Source organism: Polypterus senegalus, chromosome 3 (genome assembly GCF_016835505.1).
Source record: "Polypterus senegalus isolate Bchr_013 chromosome 3, ASM1683550v1, whole genome shotgun sequence".
NCBI classification, from domain to species: domain Eukaryota; kingdom Metazoa; phylum Chordata; class Cladistia; order Polypteriformes; family Polypteridae; genus Polypterus; species Polypterus senegalus.
The window spans coordinates 28310942-28325488 of NC_053156.1; the positions used below are offsets into that span (position 1 = coordinate 28310942).

General features: G+C 41.9%; 1 protein-coding gene across 1 annotated transcript in view; it reads right to left on the reverse strand.

The window, feature by feature from the left end:
• Positions 1-14547, reverse strand: part of itga5 (integrin, alpha 5 (fibronectin receptor, alpha polypeptide)) — a 168526-nt gene that overhangs the window by 98033 nt on the left and 55946 nt on the right. The window contains exon 2 of the mRNA XM_039746867.1: positions 70-209. Coding sequence (XP_039602801.1) covers positions 70-209 — 140 coding nt within the window. The remainder of the gene's footprint in view (positions 1-69; positions 210-14547) is intronic.

Below are 14547 nucleotides of genomic sequence, written 5' to 3' on the forward strand. Positions count from 1 at the left end.
AGTGGGCTCAACTGCGGCAGGAGATTTAAAAAGAACAACAAGAAATAAAGGAGAGCATCTCAGATTTACCTTTGGTGTCAAAGTCAAGGGACTGGCAGCTGCTGTTGGCATGTTGGTGCTGATTCCAGGGGCAGAAGAACACCGCTCCACCTTCTGTTATGTTGGGCTGACTGGTGTTGGCTTTGGGTGCTCCAACAAGAACACTAAACCTGTAGAAGAGGTGGAAAAAAAAAAAATATATATATTATACACATTACAAGATGTTCAGATTTAGACAGAGACAAACATTGCATATTAATGAAAATTAGTATCAGTTATTTAAACAAATGTATAAGGCGTCCTTCAAAAAGATGATACATTAATTAGGCACCTTTCCCATGTTGAATGTGTACAACATTGTGGATTAACAGTATCCACATTAAAACACTACTATTTTACCTAAATATTTAAGTATTTATTTGTCCTCAGGAGGAAATTCGGCAGAATCTCTTTAAAGTTTTATCTACCGAAATATTAAATCAGAAACACTAGGCTTTGAATTAGAATTAAGAGACAATAAATCAGAATTAAAATACAAAATATAGAAAAATACAAGCAGCATCATTTGTGATGCAAGCACAAGTTATCCTGAGCACCTGGACAAAGAGGGTAAGCTGAAAGAAAGATGTCAGGGTCATCCTAAAGGAGCGGGTTGTAGCATCCACAGCATTATAATTTAACCTTGGTAAAACAAGCCAAAAAATAGAAAGCCCCCCAGCCCCCTAAAAATGTTTAACAGAGCTGTAAAAATACAAAAACATCAACACAGATACACAACAGGCCCATCTAGTGTCCACTGCTCCACAAATGCAGAGTTTGTACCCTTCCTTCGTGTGAAATGTTTTGAAACGATCACTCAGCCCGACGTTACAATCAGGACAGTAGAAGCGCATCTCTTTGTGCACATTTATTTTAGATTTTTTCGGTGGCTTGTGCACGACAGGATAGAATCTCAGTATTTGATACGCACGATGGACGCACCTATTGTTTAATTTTAGGCAGCTACAGCACAAGGCTTTTCCCTGGACATGAACATTGCCAGTTGCTGCATTATGAACAATGCAAAGTGGCCTAACATCTTCCTTCGTTCGTCTACCTCATTGCAGTCATTTTGCCCATTTGCCATGCACAATGCTAGAGCTTCATGCAGTGGAAGTTACCAGGCATATCTTGATGGTTCAGTCGTAAAGTGCCATATACATCAGTTTCATTTTCCATTTCAACATCTGATGGCCAATTCAGACTATCATCACTATCAACTAATGGTTTGGTTTCACACAACTGGGGTTTGGTTGAAGGCTCCACCATACTCGTGTATATTGACGAGTTACGTTAATGGACAAAACAAATACAAACGTTCAAAATGTTTGACAGAATAATGTTATTTTATCCACTAGATGGCTGTAGAATATCATCCAGAGAGTTAAAGTGTAAAAGCAGATCATTAAACATCACCCCCGAGTCTGACTCGAGCTTAACCGAACTAACTCAGAATATCAGACCCATGTCGGGCTCAAGGTAAACGCCAAAGTATGGGTACGATAAAACTGAAGGCTCTGCCACCCATAAAGATTTTATGCAACCTTATTTTAAAGTAATAGAATATGACTGACTCACAGTAAACACATAACTGCAATTAATTAATGAGGAATAAATGCATATTATACATTATAGTGGTGGTGGTACTCCCTGTTCTGCCTGAAAAACTATTGAAACTATTTTTATAGACCATTCCCCCTTCTATCCAAAACCGGGCAATTTCAGAAAGAGTGGGGCCAACTTAGAAGTGTAAAAGTCTGGTGAAAGGAAAATAAAAACTAACTAAATAAGTAAGTAAATAGTTTGCAGTGGGTTGAAGATCCAAGATGCACTCATACTCCTTCATTAACTGCCAATACTCAAAAGGGAAGAAAACATTATGGAGTACCAGCCAAAATCAAGCACTGCTTTTGTCTATTTAAGGTACTGAATATGTATACACAAGCATACACTCTCTCACACACACCCCACCTTATTTAGAACATTAAGAAAGTGTGAGGAGAACAAACCATTAAGCCCAATGAGCTCATTCACCCAATTCACCTACACTGTCCAAAACATCATCAAGGAAACCCAGGAGCTTTTCAAACCAAAAAACTGGAAAACTCTTGAATGGCCAAGTCAGTCACCCAATTTAAATCCAACTGAGCTTGCCTTTCAAATTTCAAAAAGAATACTTAAGGGGAACGAGCACCCCCTAAAAAAAGCAGGAGCTGAAGATGGCTGCATTAGAGGCTTGGCAGAGCATCACCAGAGAAGATCCTACTGATGTCTGTGACTCACAAACGTTAAGCAGCCATTGCATGTAAGGGATATGTGACAAAGTGCTAAACAGGCCTTATAGACCTGCCACTGCTATGTTTAAAAATTATGGTGCCCTGAAATTGGGGGACCACCATGTAGAAAAGTGTGTTGTCATTGACCGAAATGTATGCAAATGCCCTTAAATGAAAGTCTGCAATGTGCACTTTAAAATGACAACTCCAGTAATTCAGACATGTGATTAAACTATGGAGCAGACTGCCAAATCAAAGAATAAGTGTGGTTTTGTACCAAACGTTATGGAGAGTGCTGTAGCTTGTTATTATCCACAAACTTAACCAGCTTATTGATTATATTTTTGTGCAGATCATTTATTTATTTTAAAAGAACAGCGACCACAGCACTGAGCCCCAAAGCACCACTTTTAATATTACCCATTTCTCAAATGTTCCCCCTCACCATAACCCTTTACTTCCCGTGCCTCCTAAATTCACATTTTTCTTTTCTTAGGTTTTCATGTAAACGTCCCCCGAGACCCAAGTCTACGTGACCCAATAAGACAGGATTCACAATGATCTTCACTTCTACACAGCTCGGTGTTGGCCGTGCCCACCTCTCGGCTACTCTCACCCGAGTCTTCATGGATATCTTGTGCAAAACAACAGAAGTCAGCAGTGCACAGGAGGTTTTCTTTGCCTGTCTGCATCTGTCATAACGTCATCTTCTATGGTAGGCGGCAGTATACTCCTTTAAATTTAGCTGCCACTTCATGCTCTGCTCAAGTACTTGGCTACTGCTGGCTAACCTGAAAAAAGGAAACGCTTGATGTTGAGCCTGATCAAGCCATTCTTAGCTGTGACGGTGCAGGTTGACTCCTTGCTCCCTCTTCCTTTTTGGGAGCCTCTTGAACTAGACACCATCGATAGTCATGAGCAGAGGAGGACAAAACACACTAAGCAAAGGGATGGGAAAAAGTGCAAGTACTTCATAAAAATAGCCCAAAAAAAAAAAAAAAAAAAAAAAAAGTGTCCCAAATTGCAGTACTTTAAAAATTAAATAATTTGTACAATAAAGTGTTTGTGTGGAGTCCATTAAGATGAGGTTAAAATTCAGACAGGAAACGGTCCTCTCTTTCTCACTGGTGGCTCCCTTGCTTATCACTTGCAGTGGAGGAGTCGCTCTACCAGCAGATGCAGCTGACCTTCCGCAGGTCCGGGTCCCCTGCTGTCCCATGGCTACGGTAAGCCATGGTGCTCCTGTTGGACCTTTCCACTCAAGCCTCTATAAACCGGGTCTTCTACAGCAAGTTGCTCCTATTAACATGCGTCCCTATAACACCCACAGTTGCTCAGCCAGAACGATCTCTCCTTCGGCCCCAGGCCTCAGCCACTCGCTCTGCTCAAGGGGCTCTCCTTCCTTCCCAGCTGCCTGCCTTCACCGACTCTTAAACTCACTCACATACACCGGCTTGTTCTGCCACCTGCCTCCTTTTCTTTCTCTCTCCCACTTAAACTTCCTTTTTTTTTTTCCTTACTCAATTCCACCTCTCTCAAACTTGCGCTTTCATTTTAAAATGGGAACGTAGCAGAGCTATGGCAATCCGCAGCTCTGTGTCAATTAGGGTTGCGGGCGATCCTGCACTTGTGCACTAAGTGCAGGGACGTCCGCTCCCGTTCTCGCCCAGCTACCATGCCCTCACCTGAAGATGCGAGTCTGACGATTAATTAAAATGCCACTCAGCCTCATTTTACCACAAACTTGAAAACCGACGGACCAAATGAGGAGTCCTTCGGGCTAAGGGAGATCAACAGATAGCCAGTCATCTCATGGAATGAAAGAAAGACATCTTATTCACAGATGCTTGTGTCTCATGACTTAGCAGGACTTGGGAAAGCATTTACTGTAATTCAACAGAAGGTGTCATTGTGCACAATTCACAGTTGGGGGCCCGAGTGACAGAGCTGTTAACTCCTGTGGCTGTCTCTGTCGTGTTCTTTAACCTGTTAAATAACTCACAAGAATTAGCAGAGTTCTTCCAGGCGGTCATCTACATTGCCTGTTTCAGGAGACACAGTTAAACTTTTGACGCCATGACAATGTGATATCCTGAAGGTATGGATGCCCTTTTCAGCTTATCAATGGCAGAATAAGCCCACTGAGAACGAGATGAAAACCACTACTAGAGTTCATAGAGAGGGTAGTGAAAATGTGTGACTAGGGGTGAATCCTGAACGTCTGGTAGCTAGCAAATCTTCTCATATACAGTGTGTAAAGCAAGGATTACTAATCTGATCCAAGTGAGGATCCATCTGTGACGATGTGGGTTCTGTCAACCCAACACCGTCGATAATGTTACTGAGTGAGCTAGTCAGTGGAGGCAATAAACAATTGCGCAAAGGGATGGTAAAAAGTGCTTTTATTAAAATAGTCAAACAGAAAAAGGTGTTCAAATAAATAAAGTGCAGGGCTTTCCAAAATCTTCATTAAATAAATAATCCATAAAAAGAATGTAGAGGTAAAAATCAATAAATAGAACAATCTTCTTAAAACAACGAGGTTAAAACGATCAGGAAGCAGTCTTTAAAAACACAACAAAGACAAGCCTGGTGCATCTTTTCTGTTAGCGTCTATATATACACACATATACATATACCACACACACACCTTACAGTTACCAGCTTTTCCATGGTATGCAGCTCTCAACACATCTTGGAAATGCATATCAGATTACCTGTGGCTGCCTGCACTTCCAAACCCACTTGCACGTATTTATTTAGCGGGGGCTACATATGCCTCATATATACAATTGCTTCCATATTTCTCGAGTGGCAACACATGCAGGTGAAGCATTGAACTCTGAGTCACAATGAGTGCCAGGAGATGGTGGGTGGTCATGGTCCATAGTTAAGATGACAGCTTTAGGTTCTAAGTCACATTACTCTCGGGTCTTTGAGGGGGATGTAGCTCATCATGCAAGTTGATATCCTGTCCCAAGATATTCGCTCTCTGTGCATTGACCAAATTCTATATATTTCTAATTATTTTTGATCTTGGTTTAATCACATTTATTACATCAATTGCAAAACAAAACTTAAAAGTAGCTCCCCTAAACTAGCAAGTTCTTTCTCCAAATTCCCAACATTATTTTATGATTCTAAGATTAGTCTTATTTATGAGCAAATTCCCTTTCCTTTTTCAAAAAGGAATTGACACCCCCAGCCATACCCACTCAGACCCCACATGCCCACAGCCAAGCTCAATCATTTTGTAATGGCGCGGACACATTGCATCAACATGGGATTGAGGCAACCACTGGTATTTCAGCATGTAAATGAGGAGCATCAGAGCAACTACAGAGGAGCCAATAAAGAAAAAAAAGAAAGAAAAAAAAAAAAAAGAAATCAAACCTGACAAAGTTGCATTTTTAACTTAGTTTGGCTAAAGCTAGATGTCCTTTTCAGAACAGAAAGGTACTAAATGAGCATAAAATGAGAATGAATCCACTGAGTTAATACAGATCACCACAGACACGGTGCTACATTGGTGTCAAATAATTACTAATTAACAAATGAATAAATATAAGATCCACAGTTCAACTTAGCAAAGTGTTTAATGTGGCAGACACCCAAAACCCACTTGCTGCACTTTCTGAAGGGTTGCTGGAGTCTTTCATTTATGTTAGGTAGAATACCAAGAGGGGACTGGGTGGTCTCGTGGCCTGGAACCCCTGCAGATTTCATTTTTTTTTCTCCAGCCGTCTGGAGTTTTGTTTTTTTCTATCCTCCCTGGCCATTAGACCTTACTCTTTTTCTATGTTAACTAATGTCGTCTTATTTTAATTTCTTATTTTGTCTTTTATTTTTCTTCATTATGTAAAGCACTTTGAGCTACTTTTTTGTATGAAAATGTGCTATATAAATAAATGTTATCAGTAAAAGAATGTAGACAGTTGAGAGATGGCTACCTCGGCAGCTCCACCACTCCTCCATCTGCTATCATCCAATGGCTTGGGTTCGCAGCCAGTGGTGGAGGTTTGGGTTCATAGAGGTGGGGCAAAGTATGGCAGATCGACCTGCCACTGACCTTTGGTAAACAGTGTGAGGCACAGCCATTGACGAGATCAAGCAGGAACAAGGCAGGTTGTAGAGACATGCAAGGAGAATCTCAAAGCCGAGATCCAGACTTGGAAAACCTGCTGCACTCTCAGTTCAGGGAAGAAAAACAGCCCAGAGATTAGAAAATCGTCAGCTCAATAAAAGCAGATTTGCCTAACCACATATGACGGACTAATCACTGCACAGAAATGAAAGCATTAAACTCGTCTGCTGCACTGCACAACAGCACAGCACTCCGCATCACTGCCATGCCATTCAACACAGTGACCTCTGCTGATATTTATCTTTGGGGTTGGTTGCATGACTGCAGCAGAAAAGACCATCACCACCATTTCGACAAATTTGTGTGCCATTACAGGGAGCTGGAAAAGGTCATTGGGCAAGTCGACAGAGCTGGTATGAGCTGGTATTCCATCATGCAATTGAGGAGTTTGAGCCGGCTGCAGGGGATCCTTTAAAACTGACAAGTCTGACATATTTCTAACTTAGTGTGGCAGTCCTTTAAAAGGATGGTAAGCTGCTAAAAAAGCTTAATATGAGCCATGGACCTACTATTTCAATGTCACATAGTCTTGCATTTCTCTTAATATTTTATCTTATTGCAGAACAAGTGAAAAGATCGCACTCCCATTGTCACACAGTGCTGGATTTCTAGCTATCCCCATGCTCAGTAAAAGAAAACCTGTTAAATCAGCAAAGAAATCCTCCAAGCATCAGTAGAAAGAGTTTGGGGGTTTCCAGCCAGAGGCCTGGAACATCAACATGATGGTGAGGGCAAACTTTGCTTGATTGGACAGAAACCACAGAGATGTTCAGGAGAAAGAAAACATGCAAGCAGAAAGGAAGAAAGGAAATTGTCAGAAGTGTGGGAGTTTATGAGTGTGTCATGTGATGGACTGCCTTCCTGTCACAGCAGAGTCCTCAGAGACCTGAGATATACAACCAACTATTGGAAACAAAGTGGACATCCATCTACTTATGTTCTCACCATGAACTCACAATCTGGTGTACATGTTACTTTGGGTGATTTAGTGAATAGGACTGGGGAGCTTTGTTGGTCACAGTAGCCTGTTCTCATCTAAAATCACTCCCAGGTTCAAACAAATGGATGTCCATTTTCTAAATGAAAGCATACACGCTTACTGGATTAAATAACCCAAAGTTAGGTGTAGTTTTTGAAGGCCCAAAAGGTTCTGCTGTCTACCACACCAATTAGTCACTTATTCCAAGTGTCTGTGGTTCTCTGTATGAAGAAAAACTTCTTAATGTTTATGCGAAATTTACCCTCAAGTTTCCAACTGTGTCCCCATGATCTTGATTAACTCATTTTAAAAAAAAAAGTCACAGGCTCGATCAACTGGACTAATTCCCTTCATAATTTTTAAACACTTCAGTCAGGTCTCCTCTTAATCTTCCTTTTGCTTAAACTGCAAAGGCTCAGCTTTTTAATCTTTCCTCATAACTCATCCCCTGTAGCCCTGAATCAACCTAGTTGCTCTTCTCCGGATCTTTTCTACCACTGCCATCTCCTTTTTGTAGCCTGGAGAGCAAAACTGCACACAGAACTCAAAACGAGGCCTCATCAGTGTGTTATGAAGCTGGAGCAGAACCTTCTGTGACATGTTCTCCACATGTCAAGGTGCTACAGTGCATCCAGAAAGTATTCACAGCGCATCACTTTTTCCAAATTTTGTTAAGTTACAGCCTTATTCCAAAATGGATTAAATTTTTTTCCACAGAATTCTACACACAACACCCCATAATGACAACGTGAAAAAAGTTTACTTGGAGGTTTTTGCAAATTTATTAAAAATAAAAAAACTGAGAAATCACATGTACATAAGTATTCACAGCCTTTGCTCAATACTTTGTCGATGCACCTTTGGCAGCAATTACAGCCTCAATTCTTTTTGAATATGATGCCACAAGCTTGGCACACCTATCCTTGACCAGTTTCGCCCATTCCTCTTTGCAGCACCTCTCAAGCTCCATCAGGTTGGATGGGAAGCGTCGCTGCACAGCCATTTTAAGATCTCTCCAGAGATGTTCAATCGGATTCAAGTCTGGGCTCTGACTGGGCCGCTCAAGGACATTCACAGAGTTGTCCTGAAGCCACTCCTTTGATATCTTGGCTGTGTGCTTAGGGTCGTTGTCCTGCTGAAAGATGAACCGTCGCCCAAGTCTGAGGTCAAGAGCGCTCTGGAGCAGGTTTTCATCCAGGATGTCTCTGTACATTGCTGCAGTCATCTTTCCCTTTATCCCCGACTAGTCCCCCAGTTCCTGCCGCTGACAAACATCCCCACAGCATGATGCTGTCACCACCATGCTTCACTGTAGGGATGGTATTGGCATGGTGATGAGCGGTGCCTGGTTTCCTCCAAACGTGACGCCTGCCATTCACACCAAAGAGTTCAAATCTTTGTCTCATCAGACCAGAGAATTTTCTCTCTCATGGTCCGAGAGTCCCTCAGGTGCCTTTTGGCAAACTCCAGGCGGGCTGCCATGTGCCTTTTACTAAGGAGTGGCTTCCGTCTGGCCACTCTACTATACAGGCCTGATTGGTGGATTGCTGCAGAGATGGTTGTCCTTCTGGAAGGTTCTCCTCTCTCCACAGAGGACCTCTGGAGCTCTGACAGAGTGACCATCTGGTTCTTGGTCACCTCCCTGACTAAGGCCCTTCTCCCCCGATCGCTCAGGTTTAGATGGCCGGCCATCTCTAGGAAGAGTCCTGGAGGTTTCGAACTTCATCCACTTACGGATGATGGAGGCCACTGTGCTCATTGGGACCTTCAAAGCAGCAGAAATTTTTGGGTAACCTTCCCTAGATTTAGTCTACAGACAATTCCTTTGACTTCATGCTTGGTTTGTGCTCTGACATGAACTGTCAACTGTGGGACCTTCTATAGACAGGTGTGTGCCTTTCCAAATCATGTCCAATCAACTGAATTTACCACAGGTGGACTCAAATTAAGCTGCAGAAACATCTCAAGGATGATCAGGGGAAACAGGATGCACCTGAGCTCAATTTTGAGCTTCATGGCAAAGGCTGTGAATACTTCTGTACATGTGCTTTCTCAATTTTTTATTTTTAATAGATTTGCAAAAATCTCAAGTAAACTTTTTTCACGTTGTCATTATGGGGTGTTGTGTGTAGAATTCTGAGGAAAAAAATGTATTTAATCCATTTTAGAATAAGGCTGTAACATAACAAAATGTGGAAAAAGAGATGCGCTGTGAATACTTTCCAGATACACTGTATATAACCTGACATTTCGTTAGCCTTCTTAATGGCTTCTGAACACTGTCCGCCAGTTGACCTTAAAAGGTAGCTCTACTTACTCATCATGGTGCTGGAGGGTAACACATATTGTGTGCGGATTAGCTCATGTAAATAAAAATTTCACTGTACCCCGACATGCGACAGTAATGACCCTATAAACTTATAACAGAGTGGGAAAGACATTTTGTTTAAAATTATAATAAAAAACACAACAAATATGCATTATCAGTTACTGCCCAAAATTTTCCTTCAAGTGTCTTTAACATTGCTCTTATTTATTTAAGCTGATGTCAAATTGCACAGCTTTTTATCCAGGGATTTCAGATTTTCTGCTCACAATCACCGATCTTGTCATTGCACCACAAACAAAAAACAAAAAACAAAACTCAATATGGCAGCCCATGTCACATTTGTGAGAGACGATCTTCTTGTGCAGCCACCGTCACCCCTTTTTTCTGGCAACCAATAGCATACTGCCTGATGGAGTTCTTGCTTCTTGGTGCACTCTTTTTCTCTGTCTGTTATGGTGTGTAAAACACGAGCCACCAAACAGACAAGTTTCTCTGTGGTTTATGAGGTCCACCATGTTACCCGACAGAGCCGGGTGCTTTGTGAAGGGTTAATAGCTGTGGTGCATTCAGACTTCTCATCACTATGTTCTATGAAATGTGCGCTCTTTGTATTTTGAGTTGGTAGTACATTTGCGACAAAAGAGAAAATCAAGTATGTCTTACTCTATCATAGTCAGTCGCAGACTAGTTGGCCTCCGTCGTTATGTATGCCACATTATGCTTCACAGAAGCACCGCCTCCGCCAGCCTGAGGTTAGCTATATAAAGGCCAAGAAAATTACTGCAACAGAATTGATGTCACATGAGAGTAGGCTTGCTAAATGTTACTTAAGCCTTGTGATGATGCCTCACTATCTGTGACTGGGAACTTCATGTCCAATTTGTAATTAGTCAATTGATGTTAATGTGACGTATTAAACACTTAAAATAAAAAAAAAAATAAAAAAAAGTATATACTCAGTTCTTGGCCTGTATAACGTGGAATACAAGGCAGGACTAAAAGTTCCATTTAGATTTTATCATCCAAGTTCTACTGATGAAACAATGCGGTAAGGTTTATCCCCTTCAGGGACCAGAAATGCTGCCCATCATGGTAATGCCATAATAAAAAGGCACTGTCACAGATCTGAAGGGCTGACAGACATGTTTGTGGTTTTGATACCCTTAAGGAATCAGAGACGACTCGCGTTCAGGAAAACACAGGGCCAGGCAGGACCACTAAATCTGATCCAGAGGGACACATAATAGCATTAAGGGGTCAGAGGATTAGCAAACATGAGGGCAGGAAAAGAAAAATGATCACCTCTCATTGTTAAAAAGGAACAATGTAGAAGATCAGAGTGCAGAAATGGAAAGAGGAAAGTCACAAATGCTATAAAGCTTCTTTGAAAGAACGCAGGAGCTGCAGAGATGATGAAACAGAAAATGGCAGAATAATACTTTGTGTTTGGTGCCTTCTTTCGTGAGCACCACCTCAAGGCACTTAAAGTACTTACGAGGGGGAGTCAGGCTAAAATTAGAAAATGGGATTTATTAGAAAATGGAACGAACCTTAACAAAACTGACCATGTCATATCTCAATGTCGTCTCCACCCTTCTCCATGCACTTGCACCACCTGCCTGGAAGTGCCCGGATTCCAACAGAACAAAAGGTTCTGTCTTGTTCTTACAGTCACTCGTGCACCCAAGTTATCGTCGAACACTACATGTCGAGGGGTCCTACAGTCACTAGTGTAAGTTACTGCAACTTGCTGGAGACCAATATGAAGACTGCTATTCAATCCAAGCAGCGGGGACTGCTGTCTCACGGAGTCCTTTTGCTGCATGATAATGGCCCCCTGCCCACCCACACACTGCCAAGAACACCAAGGCTTGTGTGGAGAAGCTTAAGTTTGAGGTATTGCCACATCCTCCTTATTTGCCAGTGTGATTTCCACCATTTTGGACTGCTAAAAGAAACATCTGGGTGGTCGTCGATTCAAGAATAATGATGATGATGATGGATGATGATGATGTGAAGAAAGCAGTGGATGAGTAGGTGCTAGGACAAAACAAAACCTTTTATTATGGTGGAATCTGGGCACTTCCAGGCAGGTGACGCAAGTGCATTGAGAAGAGTGGAGACAACCAAACTGACCAAGTCATTTCTCAATGTTAAGGTTCGCTCCATTTTTTTGATAAACCCCATTTTCTAAATTTTAGCTCGACTCCCCCTCGATAGCTTACAACAACGAAAATATATACACGACTGCTCCTTAGTTTTTCCAGTTTTTTCAAATTTAATTAGTTGAAATGCAACAAATAACCAGAAATTGTGAAAAGGTTTTATATCTCTCTCTATAACTATATATGTATCTCTATCTGGAACAACTACTAGGTTACAACCTACAGATGTGCTGCAGCAATCCAAGTAAATGAAGCCTTGCAAGCTGAAGAAAACAATTTGCACAGGTGTCCCAACTTCTGGTGATTACTTAAAAACCCCTCTGTCTGTCTTAAACAGAGTAAAAGCTTCAGGAACGTGTTGTACTACGCTACCTTTTATTTGTTGTGGAATTTTCCGGTTGTCTTTAGTTTTTCATTTACCCTCATATCTTTAATCTGACCTACGGTGGGCTGGTGCCCTGCCTGGGGTTTGTTCCTACCTTAAGCTCCGTATTGCCTGGGATTGGCTCCAGCAGACCTCGTGTTAGGATATAGCGGGTTGGATAATGGATGGATAGATAGATATCTTTAATATGGTTGCTTTCCACAGGAAACCCCAGGCTAAGGTGCTTCACACATTGATGAATGGTATAATTTTGATCATTTGAGCACAGGCAGCGTAATGGGCAGAATATTCATTTTTATACAGCACCCTCCTTTACTGAAGGCTTTTCTAAAATACTTCACCTGTATAGAGTAACCATTGAGTCTCTCTCAAGCTACACTGGGCACAAGGTCAGAAACTCCAGAGGCTGTTGTGCGTGAAAATCTCACAAGATCAGCAGTTAAAGAAATACTCAAACCAGCCAGGCAGACGCCAAAAATCACGCCACAGTCCAAATTACGGAGTATCCAACCCCCCAACCCTGGTGTTTAATGAGAACATTAACTGAAGCATCTGACCCTTGTCTGCACCATTTTAGGAATTGCTCTGCTGCCACATGATTGGCTGATTAGGTAGCTGCATGGATAAGCAGGTGTTCCAAAAATTTTCCTAGCAGTTGTAGTTTTTAGAGCCTAATTTTAAATGTAATTGGGTAACAAGTAGGATACGTAAAGTGCGAGTTTGGCAGAATCTACGACTGAACTCAAAGTCCACCATGGCTGCAACTCCAATGCTTTCACCCATAAGTCACAGTGCCTATAAACCAGCCCTGCACAAGTGAAACGGGAAACAAACACCTGCTGCTCTAAGCGTATATAAAAAGATCAACATCTCTTCCTCTTATCCTGTGATCAGACATACTCGAGGGCGGAAATGGCAAGCTTCCTGTCTGTTGGTTTCCCCCTTACAGATGCTATAATTACATGATGAGGGTGAGGTAATGGCTGAAAGGCTAAATATCAGAGAGGGAAGGGGCCCAAGGCCGGTCTATAGGAGGGATAAGGAGGAGGAGGAGGCGGCGGCACTTGAGACATGGAGGGCTTCGAAAAAATATATGTCAGGAAGAGCACCCATAGAAAGGTTTAGGTACATTCAGGGACTGTTTTGATAGTTGGGCCTTTAACAGCATGTTTTATTTACTTCAAAGACCAAGACAGTACAATTTTGTTTATCAAGTAAAAAAAAAAAAAGAAAGAAAGAATGTAATGACAGTAGTAGGAATACAGATACGATATGCTTTTGCTAGCAATAAACAACGTGTGGTTAAACAGCCGAGAAGGAAACTTTTAGAAGCAATGTGGGGAAACATCATCAACGGATGTACAGTATTGTTCGAGGTGTTGTTTATGGTGCAATATGGTTCAATAGTCTACGGCTATTTCCTGACCATAGTTCTTAAAAATAAAGTTTTTGGAAAGTACCACCAATTAAGATTTTAAATCTCTGAAGTCCTTCCACACTAATGCAAGCAACAGACTGAGTTCCACTGGCATTTCATTAACTTGGATTAAGGATACCTTTTCCCATTAGCAGTGGCTATTATATGTCTGAAAGAAAAATGCATAAAATTACAAATATTGAAAAAAAGGGGACACAAAATGGATGAATTACCCCCCAGCCAGGACACGCTTATAACGGAAAAGCAGAGAGGGACTGTCCTTTACTGCCAGATTGAAGCATCCTTCTGGGCAACCTGGGGGCTCTAGTAACCTGCTAGGCCACCTGAGGGTCCACCAGGCAAAGCTGCAGAAGGAGGTCATCTCCTGCTTAAGGGGATCATGCTGGACTCAGATGCGCTTCCCAGGTGGAAGTACTCCAAGGCCCGAGACATGAAAAGGAGCCACTCAGCATTCTCCAGGAGTGACTGGAGTCAGAAAGCTGTGGACAAGTATACTGGGAGGTGTGGGGAAGAAGAGAGCCAAGGAAGAGGAAGAGTTGTATTGTGCTTGGGTGAACTGCATAAAGAAGCTTGTTTAGAGTGCGTCCTACATAAACCCCGATTTGAATTCAGGACGCGGTTCTGTGCAATTGTGTCTGGGATGCTGTTACACCTCCAACAGGTCACAATGTATTAAAGGTTTGTCATTTTTTGCTCATCAATCTACAACTAATGACCCACAGTGACAATGGGTTTTCAGAAAGGTTTGCAAAT